At 46.7% G+C, this 22,432-nt stretch overlaps 2 protein-coding genes and 1 pseudogene across 3 annotated transcripts; all 3 read left to right on the top strand.

Moving 5' to 3' along the window:
• LOC123067528 (DNA-directed RNA polymerase IV subunit 1-like) overlaps positions 1-2,611 on the top strand; it is a 34,819-nt pseudogene extending 32,208 nt beyond the window's left edge.
• A 1,853-nt stretch (positions 2,612-4,464) lies between these two features.
• LOC123187270 (F-box protein At5g07610) lies at positions 4,465-6,229 on the top strand. 2 transcript variants are annotated; one of them, XM_044599092.1, is made up of 2 exons: positions 4,465-4,771; positions 4,879-6,229. In XM_044599092.1, exons 1-2 carry the CDS (start codon positions 4,628-4,630, stop codon positions 5,980-5,982), a joined length of 1,248 nt encoding a protein of 415 aa, XP_044455027.1. In that variant the 5' UTR covers positions 4,465-4,627; the 3' UTR covers positions 5,983-6,229. The 2 variants fall into 2 exon arrangements, with proteins under 2 accessions (XP_044455027.1, XP_044455020.1); XM_044599085.1 differs by having other exon boundaries at positions 4,467-4,771; positions 4,876-6,229.
• A 6,345-nt stretch (positions 6,230-12,574) lies between these two features.
• LOC123066461 (F-box protein At5g07610-like) lies at positions 12,575-14,175 on the top strand. Its single transcript, XM_044489817.1, has 3 exons — positions 12,575-12,703; positions 12,804-12,947; positions 13,054-14,175. Exons 1-3 carry the CDS (start codon positions 12,575-12,577, stop codon positions 14,173-14,175), a joined length of 1,395 nt encoding a protein of 464 aa, XP_044345752.1.
• The last annotated feature ends 8,257 nt before the right edge of the window (positions 14,176-22,432 follow it).

Below are 22,432 nucleotides of genomic sequence, written 5' to 3'. Positions count from 1 at the left end.
CCACCCAGATCCAATCTGGGGTCAAGAGCCCTAGGCCGCAACCGCTGTCTAGGCGGCACCACCAGGCAGGGACAAGCCCTCCAACCTGCCGCAAAGCGAGCCGCCGCCGGAGCTTCGAAGCGCCGCTCCACCAAGCCCACCGGGAGTGACTAAGCCGCCGCGAGGAAGAAGGGAAGCCGCGCCAGGGGAGAAGCCCCGCCGCCGCCGGCACTGCCTGGGCTTTGCCCAGCGGTGGCTCTCGGCGGCGGCGAGGGGGAGGGGAGGGTGGAGGAATTGAAGGCCGGCGGCGGGGGCGGCTAGGGTTCCCCCGTGTCGCCTCGGAAAGGGACGCGGGGGATGGGGCCGGTGGTTTCAGGGACGGAGGACCCCTTATGTGACTTTTATCAAAGAATACATAGTTCCTTGATTCCTTCAGTAAACAATATGCAGATAATATATGATGTGCACTACTTGTTTTCTTTTGCAGGATTTTGGGAATTTAAGGATGTGGAGATCCAGTGTCATGAAGACGGTGAACCTGTTGTGAAAGTTGTTATGTCTGAGCATTGCAACAAGAGTGGGATATTTTGGGCTACTCTACAAAAGTCTTGCGTTGCAATTATGGCGTTGATTGACTGGGAATGGAGCCGGCCAGGGAGTGTATATGATATTTTCTGCTCATATGGCACAGACTCAGCGTGGAAATATTTTGTTGAAGTATATATTTACTTCTCTCTGTTTTGATTTTGACTTCTCCGTAAACATTTGGGTCAATTTTTTTAAGCCTGATTGCCCGTGATAATTTCGACTTTAGCATTTGATGTTTCCTCATTCCTTGTACAGTCTTTAAGATCAAAAACTGATGATATTGGAAGGAACATTCACCGCAAACACTTGCTGGTCATGGCAGATTGCTTGTCTGTAAGTGGGCAGTTACATGGACTAAGCAGTCAAGGTTTAAAGCAACAGCGGACTCGATTAGCAATCTCATCTCCATTTTCTGAAGCATGTTTTTCCGTGAGTAATTTATGCTACTCTGAGTGACTGTTTACTACAAGAGTTGTCTTTTTAAAGTGTGGTGAACAAATTCTCATTTGATGTTATTTTCTGTAGAGGCCTGCGCATAGTTTTATAAATGCTGCAAAGCAATCTTCAGTGGACTATCTCTGTGGTACTGTAGATGCAATGGCCTTCTACTGGGACGTCGGGTCCTTTAAAGATTATGTATTCTGGGAAGGTGAGTATTATAATTGCTGCCAAATTTAGGCACATAATTTCTTGAAGGCATTTCTTTGTACTCCCAAAAATGAAAAACAGCTCAAACAAATTGAGGCCTTCACATAGAAATCACCCTCTACCCCACTTCTAGTGTCATGCATTTAGTTAACGAGAGCATAGTGCCACATATATTTTCCCAGATACTTGTCCGAGATAAAGCTGTGGGCTTTGAACAGCCTGTCTCTGGATTATTTTGAAACCAGTGAGTCAATCTTGGCCAAGTGATAAATGGATAAAAATATATTTTCTCCTTACTATACTTGATGTATACATATGTTCAGTTCGATGCTAATGTTTAAATTTTTCTCAAGGAGCATGCACTCATACCAAATGAGAACATCTATGACTTCCTACATGGCCCTGAAGTTCGGGAAGTGTCGGTTGGCGCTGTCTTAAATGGTAGCACCATATCTGTGGAACAGAACTCTCTTGGTGCTACAGTTGGTATATGGGACAATATTATTGATATGCACACTTGCTTGCAGAAAATGCTATGAAAGTAATTCCCCCTATCACTATCCATGGAATTGTATTGTGTATATTAGTTTTTATCCCGTTTGAAGTTTTATCTTAATTACTTTCTTATATGATAGCACGTTTTACTCGCATGAAGGTACCAATTAAATGCATATGCCGTGGAGCTAGATAAATCACATGTGATTGAGGCCCTGAGATTTCATCCCAGAGGGCGTGAAAAGATTGGTGCTGGAATAAGAAATATAAAGGTAATACAAATGTGTTTCTGTTTTTCTCATAGCTTCATAATTCTACAATTCCACTGATATGAATGTGGACAATTACAGATGGCTGTATTAACAGGATTTCTATTGTTTCCAAAAATTACAGGATTAGTTTTCTTACATCTTTGTGTGCATCTGTTTTTTCGTTTGGTATACGTGCTAATATTCTTGGTGGTGACATGCAAATGTGCAAATGAGCTGTCCACTTAATCTGTGCTAGCCAACTGGACTATTTTGCAGTGCAATATGGCTACTCTTGAATTCTACTGCCTCCGTTCACTATTATAATATGGTGCAACTTTTTTCTGAATCGGATGTATACAGACACATTTAAGTGTGTTTGTTCACTTATTTCAGTCCGTATGTAATTTATATTGAAATATCCAAAACATCTTATAATAGTGACCCTGTGATTAAGTGACGGTGTGCTGTTTGCAGATCGGACATCATCCCAGTCACCCAGGCACAAGGTGTTTCATTTTGGTGCGGAACGACGGCACCACTGAGGACGTGTCTTACAAGAAATGTGTCCAGGGTGCTGCGGATCTATCTCGCCTCAGCTTGGATGCTATGTCGAGAGGATATTTCAGAACAGAGCAAGTTGGTCACACTAGTTTGCAGAGGCCAATTTGTTTCAGACCATAGGTAGAGAGTTTGATTGATGCTTTGTCGACAAGGAACTGTCGAACACGAGTGAATGATGCTCAGTTATCGCAGAGGAGTAAACCGCCAATTAGCGAAGGTGGCATGCTTCTTGACAACCCTTCTGATAGGAAAAGAACTCCATCGAACTCTGTTGTTGTCTTCTAGGACCGGCGATGCCATTGTTTTGTTGTGCAACCCTTTTTCTTCTCCGTGTGCTGATGGATCATCCATGACCGTCATTAATTGTAACCTAAATGCATAACTTTGTAGTATAATTAGCATAGTGCTGCAATCGATCCTACAACCTCTAACTTAATGTAAGATGTTTTTGCAGTGCAAAAACAAAACGTCTTACATTATTACATTAAAACGTCTTACATGATGCCATTCTTTTGCTTGTTGGCGTCCCTACCGGCGTGATTTCGGCCCCGACACTTTGGTTGTTGCGTCTCCTTCCAGCGTCTTCGGGTTGCTGGTGTTCTGGCGGCTCTGCCTTCGACAACTTGGATCTGCGCTCCCTTTCAACTCCAGCTCGTCGGCGGCGCCAGCCACCATCCTACCCTCCACGCTCACGGCATGTCATTTTCAAAGCTTGTGTTCGTTCAGCAGCAGGTGCAGCCCCACCACCTCCCTACCGGGATGGCGGTTGATCGGTGGCTTGTATTCCTCATCTTCGGATCCTGAGTTGGCGGCTATGGGATTGCTCGGACTCAGGTCGGATGAAATCCATGCTCAGCTTGCCGATGCTGGCAGCGCTGGCACTCGCGAGTGTCTTTTTCCTTCATGGAGGCGCTGTCATGGCCTTTTATCTGTGCCCCTCTTCAAGCATTGGGGGGAAACCCTAGGTTCTGTTCTTCGGATCGGATGGCGGTGGCGTCACAATGTTGCACCCCTTCTTGAAGGCACCATCTTATTCACTCGCAGCATCCCCGGTGTTGGATTTGGAGATGTTCGACATCGTGCTAGTTTGGCCCGCCTTTCTGTTTAGGATTAGTGGGTTTAGTTGTGTCATTTCCCCTGTTCGGGCTGAACGCCCCTTGTCTCTCTGCTCCGTGTTTTCATGATCATGCCTCCTTCCATTTATGCCGTTGTACCCTTTATTGTACTCATTCTCTTTCTTTTATGGAAAAAAAAATTCTGAGACTCCCGCTCGAAACCAACCACTCTAGACCAAATACTTCCTCTGTTTCTAAATATTTGTCTGTTTAGAGATTTCAAATAGACTATCACATACGGATGTATATAGACATATTCTAGAGTGTAGGTTCACTCACTTTGCTTCGTATGTAATCATTTGTTGAAATTTTTAGAAAGACAAATATTTAAGAACGGAGGGACAGAAAGCAATCAGCCCATAGCCCAATATCAAGACCACACCCTATTATTCAAACCACAAAGGATTCGTCTTTCATCGTCCAATCTTCTCGATCAAACATATTGACATCAATACTCCTTTCCATGGCCATTCACGGCCCGCGGAGATCGACCACTCATGCCCGAGATCACTATTCAATCAAAAACTAGACTTTCAAGATCCATCTCACTCAGACCCTTTTGAATGTAGCGGATAACAACGGAGTAGGGCTATCGAATTGATATGTATTCGAATCTTAGGAGCTGGTAATCACTGATATGCCTCTAGAAAGACAAAATGCCTCTAGAAAGATCAGACAGAAGTAAGACGAGTTGTAATTGTACGTGCATGTAAAGAACTCAAACGTGACAACAGTAAGTATGTTTTTGGGTTCCCGCTCGCGTCGCGCGAAAATCACTTTGTTTGGATCATGTGACGCGGCCCAGCACCAAAAGCCCAAATCAAACCACATTCCTCGCTCCTCCTAACCCTACCCTAGCAAATCGTCCATTCCCATGCCGCCGCTCCTCCCTCCCCCCTCTCACGCCGCCACCACCGCCCCCTCTCCGGCGAACTCTCCCTCCTCCCAATCTTGAATCCAACAAAGGGAACCTGTGTCCACCATCTGTAGATGAAGAAGAAGCACGTGCACGAGCAGCAGGCGAGCCTTCCCCATGACCATGACTGCACGCAGCAGGACCACTCGCCGCCGACCGGCAACCAAGGCCGCGACGGCGAGGCGCCGCCATTCCCATCCACCGAGGAAGCGTCTGAGGTATGTAATATGCTCCCCTCCTCTCCCTTTCTTCCAATCTTGAATCCAATCCAATACAGAGGACGTGTTGAACCTGAACCTCCACCCTTTCTGACAACCACCAGCAGCAGCAGCCGCCCGGGGTGGATCTTCCTGAGGGCGCCATCGTCGAGATCCTGTCCAGGGTGCCCTACAGGTCGCTCTGCCGCTTCAAGTGCGTGTCCAAGCCATGGCTGGCCCTCTGCTCCGACCCGAATGTCCGCAAGAGGTCGACGCAGACCCTGTCCGGCTTCTTCTTCATGGACCGTGGCCGCTTCAATTTCCGTAACTTGTCTGGAAAAGGCCCCCCTTTGGTCGACCCTTCGCTCCGTTTCTGGCGCGGGATCTACGACTGCTTCGCGGTCGAGCAGTGCTGCGGCAGCCTCCTCCTTTGCAAATGTTTGAAATCACGTCACAAGGAAGACGAATGCGATTACGTCGTCTGCAATCCTATGACAGGGCAGTGGACTGTGCTGCCTCCCATAGTATGGCTGGACGAAGAGGATGGTGCTATGACGTACTTCGAACCGATAAGGGACATCTTCCTGGGTTTCGACGCGGCAGCTCCGTCCCGCTTTCTGGTGTTTGTGCCCCTGACCAACTGTTTCTGTGAATTCACAGAGATGGCCATCTACTCGTCGGAAACCGGACGCTGGAAAAAGGTGCATAGTGAGTGGGGTTACAAAACTATTCTGGTTGGGAATTCAGAATGCGTCTTCCTCAATGGCACCATGCATTTGGCTACCCATTATGCTTTAGTAGTCACCGTCGACGCGGAGGGGAAGGTTTGGAGGGAAATTGAAATGCCTGAGCACTCGCCAGACTCAAATCAGTTGGCTTCCATTGGGAAGTCCCAAGGACGCCTGTATGCGTGGCAAATTGATGACGATCATGATTGCCAACTCTATGTGTGGGTTCTTGAAGATTATGGTGCTGGAAAGTGGACCCTCAAGTATACTGTTGGCGTCTCAGAGCTGTTCGGGAGGCAACGTGGCAAAGATGACATGTCCTATAAGGTGTTTGCGATTCATCCAGATTGTGATTTGATTTTCCTTACCGATGAGGAGGAGATGGCAGTGTCTTATGATATGGAGAATCAGAAAGTCAATTTTACCTGCACTTTTTCTCAAGAATTCGAGGATGTTCTACCGTACGTCCCATGTTTTGCGGAATGGGCTTCAGATGCTCACTGAAAGTACTACATGCGGCTTAGTGTACTTAGCGTGGCACTTCATAAAAAGCGGTTATTGGGTATTGGACATGGCCTAATCTTCTTGTTTTGTGGCACTGGATTGGATGTGTCCTAGCGTCTATGTCTGCTTCAGTTTGATCTTCCCATCTCTTTGTGCCCTGAACTTCTAACGGGTTTTGTGGCTTTGAACAGTGCTGGTTAAGCATAGAGAATCTGCAAGGGACCCTTAATTGGTCATTATTGTCTTATTGATGTCACCTTGTTAGCTCCTATGCGGGGTGAATCTAAGAGATGTCAAACTCTTTTTATTTCCATTTACATCATACGAGTTTCTAGTATGAAATTGGTTATCTTTTGATGTCAAATATTGATGTCGTGCTGTTCTTCTGCATTTGAAACTATTACTTTCTCATTCACCTGATTTGGAAGGTTTCAATTTAGTAACAGAAAATGGCAGAGTAACAGCTGCATGTACAGAGGGTAAATAAAACTGCATGATGTTCCATTGTTGTTTCAGTCTATATATATGCAGTTTAATAGAGCTAGACAAATTATCATTTCTTTTTTTTATGGGAGAACTCCCCTTCCAAAATATTCCGTGGATTGATTCATGCAGACCAGTGTGTGTGCATAATTCACTGAAATGATATGTTTGTAGGTAAGACAGGGGTAATGATGCACACAAGTTAGCCGTTCATTACTACTACTAGAGTACTTGCTAGTCATGCCGCTCCAATGTTAATTTTTGTTTTGATTAAGCTATCCGTGGTAGACCGAATTTGACATGGGAGGAGTCCGTTAAGAGAGACCTGAAGGATTGGAGTATCACCAAAGAGATAGCTATGGACAGGGGTGCGTGGAAGCTTGCTATCCATGTGCCAGAGCCATGAGTTGGTTGCGAGATCTTATGGGTTTCACCTCTAGCCTACCCCAACTTGTTTGGCACTAAAGGCTTTGTTGTTGTTGTTGTTGTTGTTAAGCTATCCGTGGCTGATATATTCGTTTAAGCTGCCCATGACCAATATTTTTCTGCTTGACTTCTCATTAGTCTGTTATAAGATTCTAAGTTGTCCTACTAAATCTATTTCTGATGCATCTTATATGTTTGCTGACATAACTTACAGATTCTTCTCGTCCTTTACCTATCATCTTGTTAGCACTCCAAGGCTTGCATTGAATTGCTAATTCACAGAGTGATTTGCTTTGTAATTATATATTTTTTGCGACAAAATTGGGAGCTTACTGATTAGTGAATAGGTTTACAATCCATAGCCAAAAGGCTTTTGAGATTCTCAGGGGCATCTTGTAACTACAGGTCGGTACGATGCTCTGAGCGCGAAAATTTAGCTATGAAATCTGCAACTCTATTCTGGCTTCTATCTAATTTCATGATGATCAGCTCCCTTTCTACCACGAACAACTTCTTCACCTCTCTAACTAGATGGCCTCCTTTCTTCCACGAACAACTTCTTCACCTCTCTAACCAGATGGCCTATTCCTGACTTGTCTTGGCTCGGGTTCTTCGGCATCTTAATCAGATTCCAACAGTCAGTTTGAAGGACAAACGGCCCTGTTGCATAGGTGGTCGCTGCCTGAATCCCTTCCCTGTCTGCCAACAGTCCTGCTTCAAAGGGATCTTCACACCTAGCCACATACTTGTAGAATGCAAGAACCAAGTCACCAACCGAGTCTCTAATAATCATGCCTACGCCTGCATCTTTGTTCTGGACATGGTAGGCTCCATCCACTGAGATCGCCAGTTTTCCTTCTGCTAGCGGTGGCCATGGGGCATGGGCCGTCGCCCTAAGCTTGTGTTCACGCTGCACACAATATTCATCTGCAAGTCCTTTCCCCTTGATAGGATCCTGTCCATCTTTGCGTTTAATTTGGGATAAGCGAATTATTGTAGCTAACCAAGAAACTCTTCGTTACGTGCACTGGTGGCACCGGTTTATTATGCACTTGATCATTCCTTTGTTGCCAGTTCCTCCAGATTGTCATGATCACATTCTTTCTTTCCCTCTTTAATTCGTGCTAGAAGATCCAGTAACCATTCCGGTCCAGTATTGACAAATTCTTCCTTTTTTAGACTGGTAAATTTGAATCGGAGAAGAAAGCCAAGTCCAATCGGAGCATTACTTGTAAAATTTGCGAGATCTTACTGCAGTGTACTACCGATTGTTACTTTTCTACATAGTACTTATATTGAATCAGGATTCAGCAGTCAAATCAATATTGTTCAAAGTTCAAACATTGTCTTCTTGAGTGGGATAAGCTCCCTTTCGGGTTAGCTGAGCCAAGCAGCCTATTCTGGTGTGTCTTCATTCGTCAAACCCTTGTATTTTGTTCGATGCAAGTTGTTGGCGGATGAGGACATTCAGTTTAGGAGCTATTAACTAGATCAAATCGTGTTCCCGTCTGAAAGCTGGCTGCATTTTGCTACAACGGAAAATAGTCCATTTGCTTGGCTGGCCAAGTCTTCACATGAGGTGAGTGTGACCGCCTGTGACAGTTTTGTCTTCCGGCACAGTCTGGTTAGAATTCATGCTACCTTGTTCCTTATAAATAATCAAGTCTCAGTTGAAAAAGCTCCATAGTGTGATCTTGTGGCCGCTGTCTTTTGTAGGTTGAGGGTTCAACTTAGGCTGCTAGCTACTTGTTGCATGTACTATCTATCTGGTCGGGCGTCCACTGTGGTGTTGTGCCATTGACAGCAAACATTAGTCGACTGAGATTTAGCAAGACTGACTACGAAAACATTTGCATGTGATTCCCCATGCCGCAGACTCCTTTTCTTATTGTTTGCACGTAACAGCTATTTGCAGCATATATTCTGTTAAAACAAACCATACAAGGTTTAAAGTAAACCATTGTGCTGGTACAGGCAGGACAAATGGAACAAAAACAAAACTGAAACTAACTGCCAACAAAAATAATAACCCGAAACTGAAACAAGAGGATGAGTGGAAACAGTATCAGGTTTAATCGTTCATATGTGCTTGGTAAAATCTTTCACCAATCAGAGGATTGCAGGCTACGATTTCCGTTACCAGGTCGAACCCCACATAAGTAGGTCTTCCAGTTACATTATAACAAGTTCAGAACAGTGTTTTTTTTTTGTCTAAACATAACAAGATGTTTGTGAACCCATTCTTCCCCTTCTCATTATAATAGAGCCTATTGTAGAATAAGAATTGGCATGAAGTAACAAGCTAGTTTTGCTAGAGTAGAGGGTCAAACAATTACGTGGGTTGGTTCGGGCCCTGAGGATGTTTTGAAGTTTGTCCAAGAGGATTGTAAGGACCTGATAATTGAGTAATACAAGTATTATTCCTGCAAAAAGAAGGGCAGGATTAGGCATAACAAATAAAGTAGAGACCCCAGAACCACACATAAAATAGATATCGCGTACAGCTACCATCCATGTTGCTGCATCATCAGCAAACAAGGAAGACACTTTCTACAAGCAGCCAAAAATTCATTTATCAAAAATCTAGCGAGTCATGCAGAGTAGATTTGATTATTATACACACTAGATTGCATAGGTGTTGGCGGACATACAAGAATGGAAGATAAACTTTTACCCCCGTTCCGTTAGAATCCCGTTGGAAAGTGATGGGTGGCTCTCTCTCTGTCTGGTTACTCTCGCTCAAAGGTAGACGATGGACAGGAGACTCGAGTTTGTTTTGTTCTTCGCGATGACCGCAGCTGCTGCATCCTCCGCCGGAACGACCGCCTCCCACAGCCCGGCCGCGTCGAGGTTGGCTTCCACCTTGATCGCCCACGTGGTGTAGTTGTCACCAGTGAGCATGGGGACGGACATAGGCAGCGAGCTCCCCGATCCGCCTGCGTACGGGGCGAGCGATATCGCTGCGGGTAGGATCACAACAAAGCTCTGTATACCAAGTGATGGGTGGCTCTCTCTCTGTCTGGTTACTCTCGCTCAAAGGTAGACGATGGACAGGAGACTCGAGTTTGTTTTGTGTGCAACGAATGCACCGGCGCTCCAACGCCTTGTATTTGTTATAACTGAACTCACACACACGCACACGCCCACACCTTTGCCGGACCAGACCCGGCGCGCCCTACCTCGGTCAGCTCGGCAGAGCATGGCTTATTTTGCCCCAACAGAAAGAAAGGAATTTTAGTTTGGTTCTGATGTACTTTTACTCTTTTCCTACAAAATAATCGCACAATTTCATTAGGGCATCTCCAACGCAAGGCACTTCCAAAGTGCTTGAGGAAAATAAAAAAAAGGAATTTTAAACCTGCCGTCTGCCTTGGAGCCTTTGTGTACAACGCCAATAGTTATAAGCGCCCGCCTTCGGACCAGTTTAATCTGTATGAAAAAAGGGCTGGAGCACCCGGCAAATGATATGGCATCGACGCCAACGGTTTTCCTGGGATTGGACGGGAATCGCTGAAATCGAGTAGGATTCGGAACCTGGCGTCCGTCCTTAGCGTCTGCATTGTACTCCCTCCGTTCCGAATTACTTGTCATACATATGGATATATTTAGATGTATTTTAGTTCTAAATACATCCATTTCTATGACGAGTAATTTGGAACGGAGGGAGTAGACGCCCTTACCATGAGTATCTATGTGAAACCTCTAATAATGCTTACGTCTCCGTGCATCTGCACCTATGATCAATGACTGCTATGGTTTTTTCGGACGTCCGGTTTTTCACATGGCACTATTTATGAAACATTAAAAGTGGCACCAATTCAGGCAGAGTAGCAGTCGTTGGTTGCATCTATGATGATTGTTGTAGTATTTCACAGGGCACCACTAGAAAATGTAAAGACCACTAAAAAATGGATTTGTTTTTGCAGGGTAAAAAATTGGATTACCCTACATGACGAACGAACAACCAATTAAAAATGCGTATACGCGAACCAACATGTGGTTGGATGGTTAGAGGGACTGTGGTATCCCCAGCCCACCAGGGTTCAAGTCTGGTGGTGGCATTATTCTTGGATTTATTTAAGGATTTCTGGTGATGTGCTTTCAGTGGGAGGAGACATTCCCGTCGACGACGAGGCGCCTACGGTGACTTCGTAAATTTTAAGATGACATGCCGCCTCAGTCTCTCGGAGGTGCTCATAGAGGTAGGGTGTGTATGTTTGCGTTCATAGGGGTGAGTGTATGCGTGTATGTATGAGCGTTTGCGTCTGTACTGATGTTAAAAAAAATGTGTATGCATTTGCATGGTTGCCATGGCCAATGAGTTGCTATGACTGTCGGCCTCTTCATCTTGGTTGCCGCAGCCAATGCTGTCAGCCTCTTCATCTTGGTTGCCATGGCCAATGTCGTCGGCCTTTTCATGTTGGTCACGCCTGTCTTCGCTTTTGGGTCTTGTCGGGATCGAAGCCTTGGCCTTGGCCCTTGGTGTGGAAGGCTTGGCCATGGCCCTCGTAGATGACATTCTCCATGAAAGCGTTGAAGTTGGGGCCGTCTTGCCCGGCGACGGTAGGGTGATCCGTCGAACAGGATGCGGTCGTTGCGAAGGTTGGCCATAGCAATCGCCTGTGGCCGCTAGCTTTGCATCCCGATGGCTTACTGACCGGCGACACCCAACCCAGCACGTGACATTGAGGTCGATGACGGTCGGCGGCACGGGGCGATCATGTTGCCGTCCCGCGACATGGAGAAGCGGTTTGCACCATGCTCGTGCCAGATAAATGCCACCCGTTTGTGGTGTTGAGGAGGAGCTCATTGACTGGCCCTGTGGAGGGCGAACGGCCGATGAGCATGTGGCCGGTGCGGGTCGGCTAAACCCTAGCATGAGGAGGGCGAACGGCTGATGAGCATGTGGCCGGCGCGGGTCGGCTAAACCCTAGCATGAGGAGGGAGTGTGGCGTTGTTGCCTGTGTGGCCTTGGCGACAAGGGACTCGTTGGCCTCAACAGCGGCCTTGTGTTGTGCGGCAGCGGCCTTGAGAGCATACTGGGCTGCGGCTTTCCTCTCCGCAACAGCGGCCCTCTCCTCTTGGATGATTCTTGAATGACTCGGTCGAGCCCCACCTTTGGCTTCTTTTTCATCGCGGGACGGGTGGAGATGGCGTCCAAGAGGACAACGGTGGGTTGCTGCGGGGCACCGGCCATGGAACTGGGAAGGGGCGGGGGTGGGTGAGAGGGTTTTTGGGAAAGAAGGTGGAAATGAGAATGTTGTGTTCCCCATGGGCTGGCAAGGGGAAGACAAGGGCTCGCGTCCCGTCCGTCTGTGTCCTGTCCGTTTCGACGCAAACGTGAACTAATTTCGGGTTGAAAATGGGTCACAGACGAACAGAATATGGACGCCTGTCTGTTTGCGGGTGCGCGTTGGGCCGCGATAATCCAAACGAAGTGTGGCCGGACGAAATGGGTCGTGTGTTGGAGTTGGCCTAACATGTAGCAGTTTGTAGGTGGTCGGTCAGCACAAAACGTTTTCATTTCTTTTCTACTCGATTTTTTGGGTGAGGCGCCCATTCCACTTCTCAAGGGGGGAAACGAAGCCATAAAGCCACGATGTCCTTGAAAACCCTCGAGACTCGGCGAGCCGCGCCGCCTGCCTAGGACGACCCACCCAGTCTAGCCTCGATCGAGGAGGCGATGCCGCAAGGAAGACGAGGAGGCGGCGAGCAAGGCTGCACGGAGCAGGGCCATGCTCCGGCGACTGTTCACCCAGGCCACGGCGAGGACGTTCCCTGCCATTCGCCGCCGCCGTTCCCCATCACCGAGGTAGGTTCAGAGGTTTCCTCCTTTTTTAACTATTCCTTCTCCCAATCTTCTAGTTCTATCCAAGAAAAGAACCTGTATGAATCGTGTCCACCATCTGTAGATGAAGAAGGAGCATGGGCACGAGCAGCAGGCCAGCCTTCCCCATGGCTGCTCGGAGCAGGATCATTCGCCGTCGACCGGCAACCCAGGCCGCGACAGCGCCACGCCGCCATTCCCCTCCACCGATGAAGCGTCTGACTCTGAGGTATGCTCCCCTACAGTGCCTTCTTCCAATCTTGAATCCAATCCAATACAGCGGACGTTAAACTGAACCTAAACGAATTGCCTTTGGATCCATTTGTAACAACCAGCAGCAGCAGCAGCAGCCCGGGTGCCCTACAGATCTTCCTGAAGGCGCCATTGTCGAGATCCTGTCGAGGGTGCCCTACAGGTCGCTCTGCCGCTTCAAGTGCGTCTCCAAGCCATGGCTGGCCCTCTGCTCCGATCCGGAAGTCCACAAGAGGTCGCCGCAGACCTTGTCTGGCTTCTTCTTCATCGAGCGTGGGCGTTTCAATTTCCGTAATTTGTCGGGAAGAGGCCCCCCATTAGTCGACCCTTCGCTCCATTTCTTGCGCGAGAGCTACGATTGCTTTTCTGTCGAGCAGTGCTGCAGCAGCCTCCTCCTTTGCAAGTGCTGGGAATCGCGTCATGATGAGGAAGACGAATACGATTACGTCGTGTGCAATCCTATGACCGGGCAGTGGACTGTGTTGCCTCCTGTGGTATGGCTGGACGAAGAGGATGGTGACATTGTGTATTTCGAACCAATAATGGATATCTTCTTGGGTTTCGACACAGCAGCTCCGTCCCGCTTTGTGGTGTTTGTGCCCCTGACCAACTGTTTCTGCGAATTCACAGAGATGGCCATCTACTCGTCGGAAACCGGACGATGGAACAAGGTGCAGAGTGAGTGGGGTTACAAAACTATTCTGGTCGGGAATTCAGAATGTGTCTTCCTGAATGGCACTATGCATTTGGCTACACATTATGCCTCAGTGGTCACGGTCGACGCGGAAGGGAAGATCTGGAGGGAGATTGAAATGCCAGAGGACATGCCAAACAAAAATCATTTGGCTTCCATTGGGCAGTCCCAAGGACGCTTGTATGCGTGGCAAATTGATAACGATCATGATTGCCAACTCTATGTGTGGGTTCTTGAAGATTCTGGTGGTGGAAACTGGACCCTCAAGTATACTGTCAACGTTTCAGAGCTGTTCGGGAGGCAACGTGGCGAAGATGACATGTCCTATAAGGTGTTCGCGATTCATCCAGATTGTGATTTGATTTTCCTTACCGATGAGGAGGAGATGGCAGTGTCATATGATATGGAGAATCAGAAAGTCAATGCTACATGCACTTTTTCTCAAGAATTCCAGGGTGTTCTGCCTTACATTCCATGTTTTGCTGAATGGTTGTTTTCTGATGGTCACTGAAAGTACTGCATTCAGCTTAATGTCCTTAGCGTGGCACTTCATTAAAAGAAGTTGTTGGGTATGGGCCTAATCTTGTTGGTTTGTGGCACTGCCTTGGATATCTCCTAGCTTTCTATGTCTAGTTCAGTTTGATCTTCCTATCGGTTTGTGTCCTCAACGTCTAATGCGTTTTGTGGCTTTGAACAATGCTGGTTAAGCATAGAGAATCTGTAAGGTGCCCTCTAATTGGTCATTATTAATGCCACCTTGTTAGCCATATGCTGGGTGAATCTAAGAGATGTCAAACTCCTTTTATTTCCATTTACATCGTACAAGTGTCTTATCTATGCCAAACTATTTTTATTTCCTTTAAATTGGTATCTTTCGATGTCAAATATCGATGTCGTGCTGTTATTCTGCATTTGAAACTATTACTCTTTCATTCGCCTGATTAGGAAAGTTTTCAATTTAGTAATAGAACATGGCAGAATAACCGCTGCATTTACAGGGGGTAAACAATCTGCATGGTGTTCCATTGTTGTTTCACTCTATAACTCTATATGTGCAGCTTAATAGAGCTAGACAAACTACCTTTTCTTTCCTTTTCTCCTTTTAGATAGGAAGAGGATTTCCCTTTCCCATGAGGTAGATAATAGCATAATTCACTGAAATGATATGTTTGTAGGTAGATATGGGTAATGATGCACACAAGTTAGTTGTTCATTACTACTACTAGAGTACTTACTAGTCATGCAGCTCCACTGTTCATTTTTGTTTTGCTTAAGCTATCCATGGCTAATATCTTCGTTTAAGCTGCCCATGACCAATATTTTCTACTTGACTTCTCACTAGTTAAGATTCTAAGTTGTTGTCCTACTAAATCTATTTCTGAGGCATCTTATATTTTTGCTGACCATATTGTAACTCGTGCAGATTCTTCTAGTGCATTACCTATCATGTTGTTAGCACTCCAAGGCTTGCTTTGAGTTGCTAATATGTAGAGTGATTTGCTTCATAATTGCTCACTGTTACCTATGTATTGTTTTTCTAAACTGGTAAATTTAAATCGGAAAAGAAAGCCAGGTCCAATCTGAGCATTGCTTGTAAAATTTGTGAGATCTTACTGCAGTGTACTACTAATTCTTACTCCCTCCATTCCAAAATACTTATCGTGGTTTTAGTTGAAATTTGATCTAAAATCACGACAAGTATTATACAATAGAGGGAGTACTTTGCTACTACATAGTGCTTACATTGGGGAATCAGGACTCAGGAGTCAAATCAATATTGTTCAAAGTTCAAACATTGTCTGTTGGAGCGGGATGGGCTTCCTTTAGTGTTAGGTCAGCCAAGCAGCTTATTCTGGTGTGTCTTCATTCTTCAAACCCTTTGATTTTGTTCGACGCAGGTTGTTGGTGGATGAGAACATTTAATTTCAGAGTTCACGATAGATTAACTAGATCAAAATTGGATCTTGTTCCAGTCTGAACTTCTGCTGTCTCGAACTTACACGCAGGAGGTATCACCCTGCTATTCTTTGCTGAAAGCTTCCTGCACTATGCTGAAGCTAAAAATTGTCCATTTGCTTGGCTGGCCGAGTCTTAACATGAGATGAGTGTGAGCCCTTGACAGTTTTGTCTTCTTCCTGCACAATCTGGTTAGAATTCATACTACCCTTGTGACCGCTGGCTTTTGAAGGTTGCATGTGTTATCTATCTGGTCGGGCGGCCACTATGGTGTTGTGACTTCGACGGTAAACCATGACAAAAACATTTGCATGTGATTCGCCATGTCGTGGGCTCATTTTCTTATTGTTTGCAATTACCAACTCTTTGCAACATATATTCTGTTAAAATAAACCATATAAGGTTTAAAGTAAACCATCAAGCTTGTTGATGGAACTAAAACAAAATCAAAACTAACTATCAACAAAAATAATAGTCTGGAATTAAGTAGGTCTTCCAATTGCATTCAAACCTGTTCAGAGCATAGCGTTTTCTTTCTTGTCTAAAGAGAACAAGATGCTTATGAACGCGTTCTTTCCCTGCTCATTATAATAGAGCCCATGCTAGAACAAGAACCGGAATGAAGTTACAAGGTAGGATTAGGCATAACAAATAAAGTAGAGATCACAAAACCACACATAAAATATATATCGCGTAGAGCTACCATCCATGCTTTTGCATCATCAACAAATAACTCGCTTTTCTACAGCCAATGTATTTTAAGCAACCAAGTATTTCATTTATCAAAAATCAAGTGAGTCATGCAGACTAGATTTGATTATTATATAGAAAAGATTGCATAGGTTAGGCGGACATACGAGCATGAAAGTGAAAATTTTACCCCCATTCTATTAGAATCCCTTTGGAAACAAAAGAATTTTAGTTTGGTTTTGATGTACTTATTCTATTTTCCTACAAAATCATTGCACAATTCATTATCATGAGTGGCTATCTGAAACCTTTGATACTGCAATTACATCTCCCTCCATTTGCATCTATGATGTCTGCTCTGGTTACTCACATGACACTATTTATGAAACTTTAAGTGACATCAATTTCAACAGAGCGGTCATTGGTTGTATCTATAATGACTGCTTTGGTATTTTCACGTGACACCACTAGAAGATATAAATACTGACTAACGAGGCATGCACGCAGCAAGAAAATGTGGATTAACTTCTTAGAGACCTTTGAGAAAGTGTGTCTGCTGTCTCGAGCGTTGTCCTTTTTCTCTCGGAAATAAGGTAAGTCATATTCAGTGATGATGAGATCATTTGACTCGCATGTCAACTCCTTGATCATATTGTCCTCATTGTCATGGTGAATGATATGGGTAAAATCGCTACACGGAAGTATCACATCTCCCTTTTGACAGAACCATGTAACTTATCATGGATGTGTTACCATTGACAACTCGATGTAATGCTCCAGTGCCCATAGCTCATTTGAGTAGTTTTGCACAAACCAAATATTTATGGTTTTAATTCTATCATCCTGCAAGATGATGCCATGTTGACAATCAATCTCAAATAATCACTAGTAGAAAAGAGGGCTTTGGTTCAGGCCAGGTTAGCCCATTAGTCCCGGTTCAGTCCAGAACCGGGACCCATGAGGGCATTGGTCCCGGTTCGTGAGGCCAGGGGCCTGCCGGGCCTCGTGGGGGCATTGGTCCTGGTTCGCCTGGCCCCTTTGATCCCGATTGGTGGGACGAACCGGGACCAATGGGCCTCGCTCCTGGCCCACCACCATTGGTCCCGGTTGGTGGCTTGAACCGGGACCACAGGCTACCCTTTAGTCCCGGTTCATGTCACGAACCGGGACCAATGAGGTGCCTATATACACCCCTCGCCCGCGAGCAGAGCACTCCAGTGCTCTATTTTTCTCTGGCCGGCGAGGGGGGGGCTTTGTGGTGCTCTAGCTCACCTCCTATGCACATGAGGTGTTCGATGAAATGCCCGAGCCACACTAGTTAAGCCTTCTCCTCTCGAAGCTCGACCTCAAAGCTCCATTTTCCTCGAGATTTGTCTAGGTTTAGCGGCCCGTCATGTCCCATTCCCGTCTTCACCGCCGTCGATCGCCCGCGCCGATCTCGTCACCGGCACCACCGTGGTGAGCCTCTTGTTCTTATCTTCTTTCTGAAAGAAAAAATTCTTACTTTAGTTAGATACTTGTCTAATTTTCTTACTATTTTATTGCTTGTTAATATATAATGCGATGGTTTTGGTATCCGCCCCTGTCGGCCCTCGTCCTGTCTATGATTCGGATGTGGTATATATATTATCTTTTTATAACTATTTGGTTCATTTATTGTTTATGACAATTATGCCGACCAACGTGACATAGATTTTATTTATGTAGGAGGTAGTTGAACCGGAAATTCCAACCAACCCTATTGTCGAGAGGTTAAATTTAGTTGAAGAAGAAAACAATTACTTGAAGGAAACAAATTGAGGAGGAGAAGATGATATTGGAGTTGCATGTTGCGGATGTCGTCGATGATCACAAGATCAAGATGGATGCAATGTGATTGAAGATTAGAAAGATTAGAAAATATGCCATTCATACCGAGGCTTGGTATCATTATGCTGTTGGATCAATTGTTACCTTGGTTGCGATTATGATCGCATTTGTTTTCGCATTGAAATGTTTTACATAGTTTTAATGTATGGTTTAATTAATTAGATGCTCTGGAGAGCTATATGTTGTTAGATGAGAACTATGTATGTACTTTGGTTTTAATGTGACGATAAACTTCTATTAATTTGGTCACTTAATTATCTATTCATGATGTTCTATAATGGTTTTTGACACACTTAATTATATATAATGCACGCAGATGAACTGGCAATGGATGTACGGTGACAGACACACCTCCAAGTACATTAAGGGCGTGCATGATTTTCTCGAAGTGGCTGAGGTAAACAAGCAGAATGGTTTTATGTGTTGTCCATGCCCTAAATGTGGGAATACGAAGTCTTACTCTGACCGGAAAATCCTTCACACCCACCTGCTTTACAATGGTTTCATGCCACACTATAATGTTTGGACGAGGCACGGAGAAATAGGGGTTATGATGGAAGACGGCGAAGAAGAGGATGATGACAACTATGTGCCCCCTGAATACGGTGATGCTGCAACGGGGGAAGCTGCTGAAGATCAAGAGGAACCAGACGATGTGCCCAATGATGCTGCAACGGGGGAAGCTGCTGAAGATCATGAGGAACCAGACGATGTGCCCGATGATGATGATCTCCGCCGGGTCATTGTCGATGCAAGGACGCAATGCGAAAGTCAAAAGGAGAAGCTGAAGTTCGATCGCATGTTAGAGGATCACAAAAAAGGGCTGTACCCCAATTGCGAAGATGGCAACACAAAGCTCGGTACCGTACTGGAATTGTTGCAGTGGAAGGCCGAGAATGCTGTGCCTGACAAAGGATTTGAGAAGCTACTGAAAATATTGAAGAAGAAGCTTCCAAAGGATAACGAATTGCCCGATAGTACATACGCAGCAAAGAAGGTTGTATGCCCTCTAGGATTGGAGGTGCAGAAGATACATGCATGCCCTAATGACTGCATCTTCTACCGCGGTGCGTACAAGTATCTGAACGCGTGCCCGGTATGCGGTGCATTGCGGTATAAGATCAGACGAGATGACCCTGGTGATGTTGACAGCGAGCCCCCCAGGAAGAGGGTTCCTGCGAAGGTGATGTGGTATTCTCCTATAATATCGCGGTTGAAACATCTGTTCAGAAACGAAGAGCATGCCAAGTTGATGCGATGGCACAGTGAGGACCGTAAGAAAGACGGGAAGTTGAGAGCACCCGCTGACGGGTCGAAGTGGAGAAAAATAGAGAGAAAGTACTGGCCTGAGTTTGCAAGTGACTGTGACGCCCGGATAGTTAAGCTACAGTGAACCATCGCTAATGATGCCACGTCCCCTCGGTTACTGTTGATAAACTCGCGTCAGTATGAGACCCAGTTCAAAATTTAAAATAAAAACACACAACAAAAGTTTTCAAAACAATAAAACAAAAATGTTCGGGTTGTGGCAAATATTCCATACTAAATATTGCTGAAGGAACCACACTTCTGTAAAGTATTTAAGTGCACTATATTAATTAAAACAGTAGCAAAAACGAATATTTAAATACCTTTTATAGTTAATAAAATTTCAAACTAAGCTATTTGGGGACTAGACTTTTGTGACTATGGACTTAAGTTGAGATACTAATTTAGATGCTAAGTGTATATTTTACTAAAACTAGAATAAAATGTAACTAAGATAAAACAGGAACGAATAAATAAAAACAGAAATGAAATGAAACAAAAAAAAAGGGGCGAGGAGAGAAAAGGAGACCCCAGCTCCGCATGGGCCTCGGCCCATCCCACCTCAGCCGGCCAGCCCACCCCGACTGGCCCAGCCACGCCTGCTTAACCCCCCCCCCGTGGAACCCTAGGGCCCAACCGCACCTAACCCCCCCACTCCTCCCGATCCCCCCAGTCGCTCTTCCCCCTCCTCTCGCCTCCCGATCCGATCTGGATCAGGGACGAACTGCCTCCCCCCCCCCCGCGCGACGCCAGCGCCCCACTTCCCCATCGCCTCGACCCCGACGCCGCGCCCCCATCGCTCGTTGTCGTCCGAAGCCCGCGCCGCCGCCTGGACCCCGCCGCCTCGACCCCCACCCCACCTCGCCGGATCCGCGACGCCGGACGGCCGCCTCCCCGCCCTCCTCCTCATCGGTCGCCCCCGACCGTCTCCGAGCACGCCTCAGAGACCCTGCCCCCCCCGTGAGCTCTTCCCCCCCTCCCCGTGGATCCCCTCTCTCCCCTCGTCCTCCTCCCGAGCGCCACCACCGCCCCCCCTCCCCCGTCGCCGGCTCCGGCCGCCCCCCTTCCCCCGCCACCGAGCACGGGGACGTGCTCCACGGCCTCCCTCTCCTCTTCTCCCCTCTCTGTTGCACGTCACCGTGCCCGCACCCCGTTCGCCCCCGCTCGACCCAGCGCGCGCCCACGCGCTCCCGTGCGCCCCCGCGCGCGCGACCCGCGCCATCCAGCCGTAGCCACGACGCCCGTCGCCCCTGCTGCCGACTCCCACCGCCGTCTCTGCCCTGCGGCTCCTGGCCGCGTCTGCCCGGGGCGCCGTCGTCGTCCGACGCCTCATCCCACTCCCGCTACGTCAGCCGTCCGCTGCGGCGATCCTCTCAGCCAACCGCGCCGCCCTGCTCCGGTCGTCGGAGCCAGGCCGCACGCCCGCTGCCCCGCGGCGCCTCGTCGGGCTGGCGCTCGTCGCCCGACCCACCCGGCGCCCGTAACCGTGCGCCCGCTAAGGCACTTAGGCCAATGACATGTGGGGTCCCACACCCCAGCCCCAGAGCGGTTTTATAAAAAAAAAGAAAAAAAAGAATTAAAAAAAAGATATTAAATAAATAAATAATAATTAAATTAATTAATTAATTAAGGAATTAATTAAGTTAATTAATCATAATTAGATTAACCTAATTAACTAATTAGTTTAATTAAACAGTGATTAGATTAGCTAAACATTAATTTGACTAAACAGTCAATGACGAACGGGACCCACATGTCAGGGTTGACTCAGCCAACCCCTGTTGACTGCTGACGTCAGCATGACATCATGCTGACGTCATAATACATTTTTTCGAATTAATTAAATAAATAATTAAATTCCAGAAATTAATAAAATCTTTAGAAAATCATATCTTTTAATCCGTAACTCGGATTAAAATATTTTCAACATGAAAGTTGCTCAGAACGACGAGACGAATCCGGATACGCGGTCCGTTCGTCCGCCACACACCCCTAACCTATCGAACCCGCAACTTTCCCCCTCCGGCTCCTCTGCCCGAAAACACGAAACACCGGGAATACTTTCCCGGGGTTTTCCCCCCTTCACCGGTATCACCTACTACCGTGTTAGGGCACACCGAACACCGCGTATTGCCTTGTTATATTTTGTGATGCTTTGTTTGCTCTGTATTCATTATTTCTTCCCCCTCTTCTCTCCGGTAGACTACGAGACCGACGCTGATGCCACCGAGTACGACTACGTCACCGACGACCCCTCCTTGTCTGAGCAACCAGGCAAGCCCCCCCCCTTGATCACCAGATATCGCCTATTCTCCTCTATACTGCTTGCATTAGAGTAGTGTAGCATGTTACTGCTTTCGTTAATCCTATTCTGATGCATAGCCTGACATTGTCGCTACATCTGTTGATACCTTACCTGCAATCCTAAATGCTTAGTATAGGATGCTAGTTTATCATCATTGGCCCTACATTCTTGTCAGTCTGCCTTGCTATACTATCGGGCCGTGATCACTTGGGAGGTGATCACGGGTATATACTATACATACATACATACTATACAGATGGTGACTAAAGTCGGGTCAGCTCATTGAGTACCCGCAAGTGATTCTGACGAGGGGGCTGAAAGGACAGGTGGCTCCATCCCGGTAGAGGTGGGCCTGGGTTCCCGACGGCCCTCGACTGTTACTTTGTGGCGGAGCGACAGGGCAGGTTGAGACCACCTAGGAGACAGGTGGGCCTGGCCCTGTTCGGCGTTCGCGGATACTTAACACGCTTAACGAGATCTTGGTATTTGATCTGAGTCTGGCTACGAGCCTATACGCACTAACCATCTACGTGGGAGTAGTTATGGGTATCCCGACGTCGTGGTATCAGCCGAAGCACTTCAGACGTCAGCGACGGAGCGGCGCGCGCCGGATTGGAACGTAAGCCTGCTCTTATTAGGG

The sequence above is a fragment of the Triticum aestivum genome, chromosome 1A (assembly GCF_018294505.1).
Source record: "Triticum aestivum cultivar Chinese Spring chromosome 1A, IWGSC CS RefSeq v2.1, whole genome shotgun sequence".
NCBI classification, from domain to species: Eukaryota; Viridiplantae; Streptophyta; class Magnoliopsida; order Poales; family Poaceae; genus Triticum; species Triticum aestivum.
The sequence above is the reverse complement of the archived record's forward strand: the minus strand, read 5'-3'. Positions and strand labels throughout refer to the sequence as shown.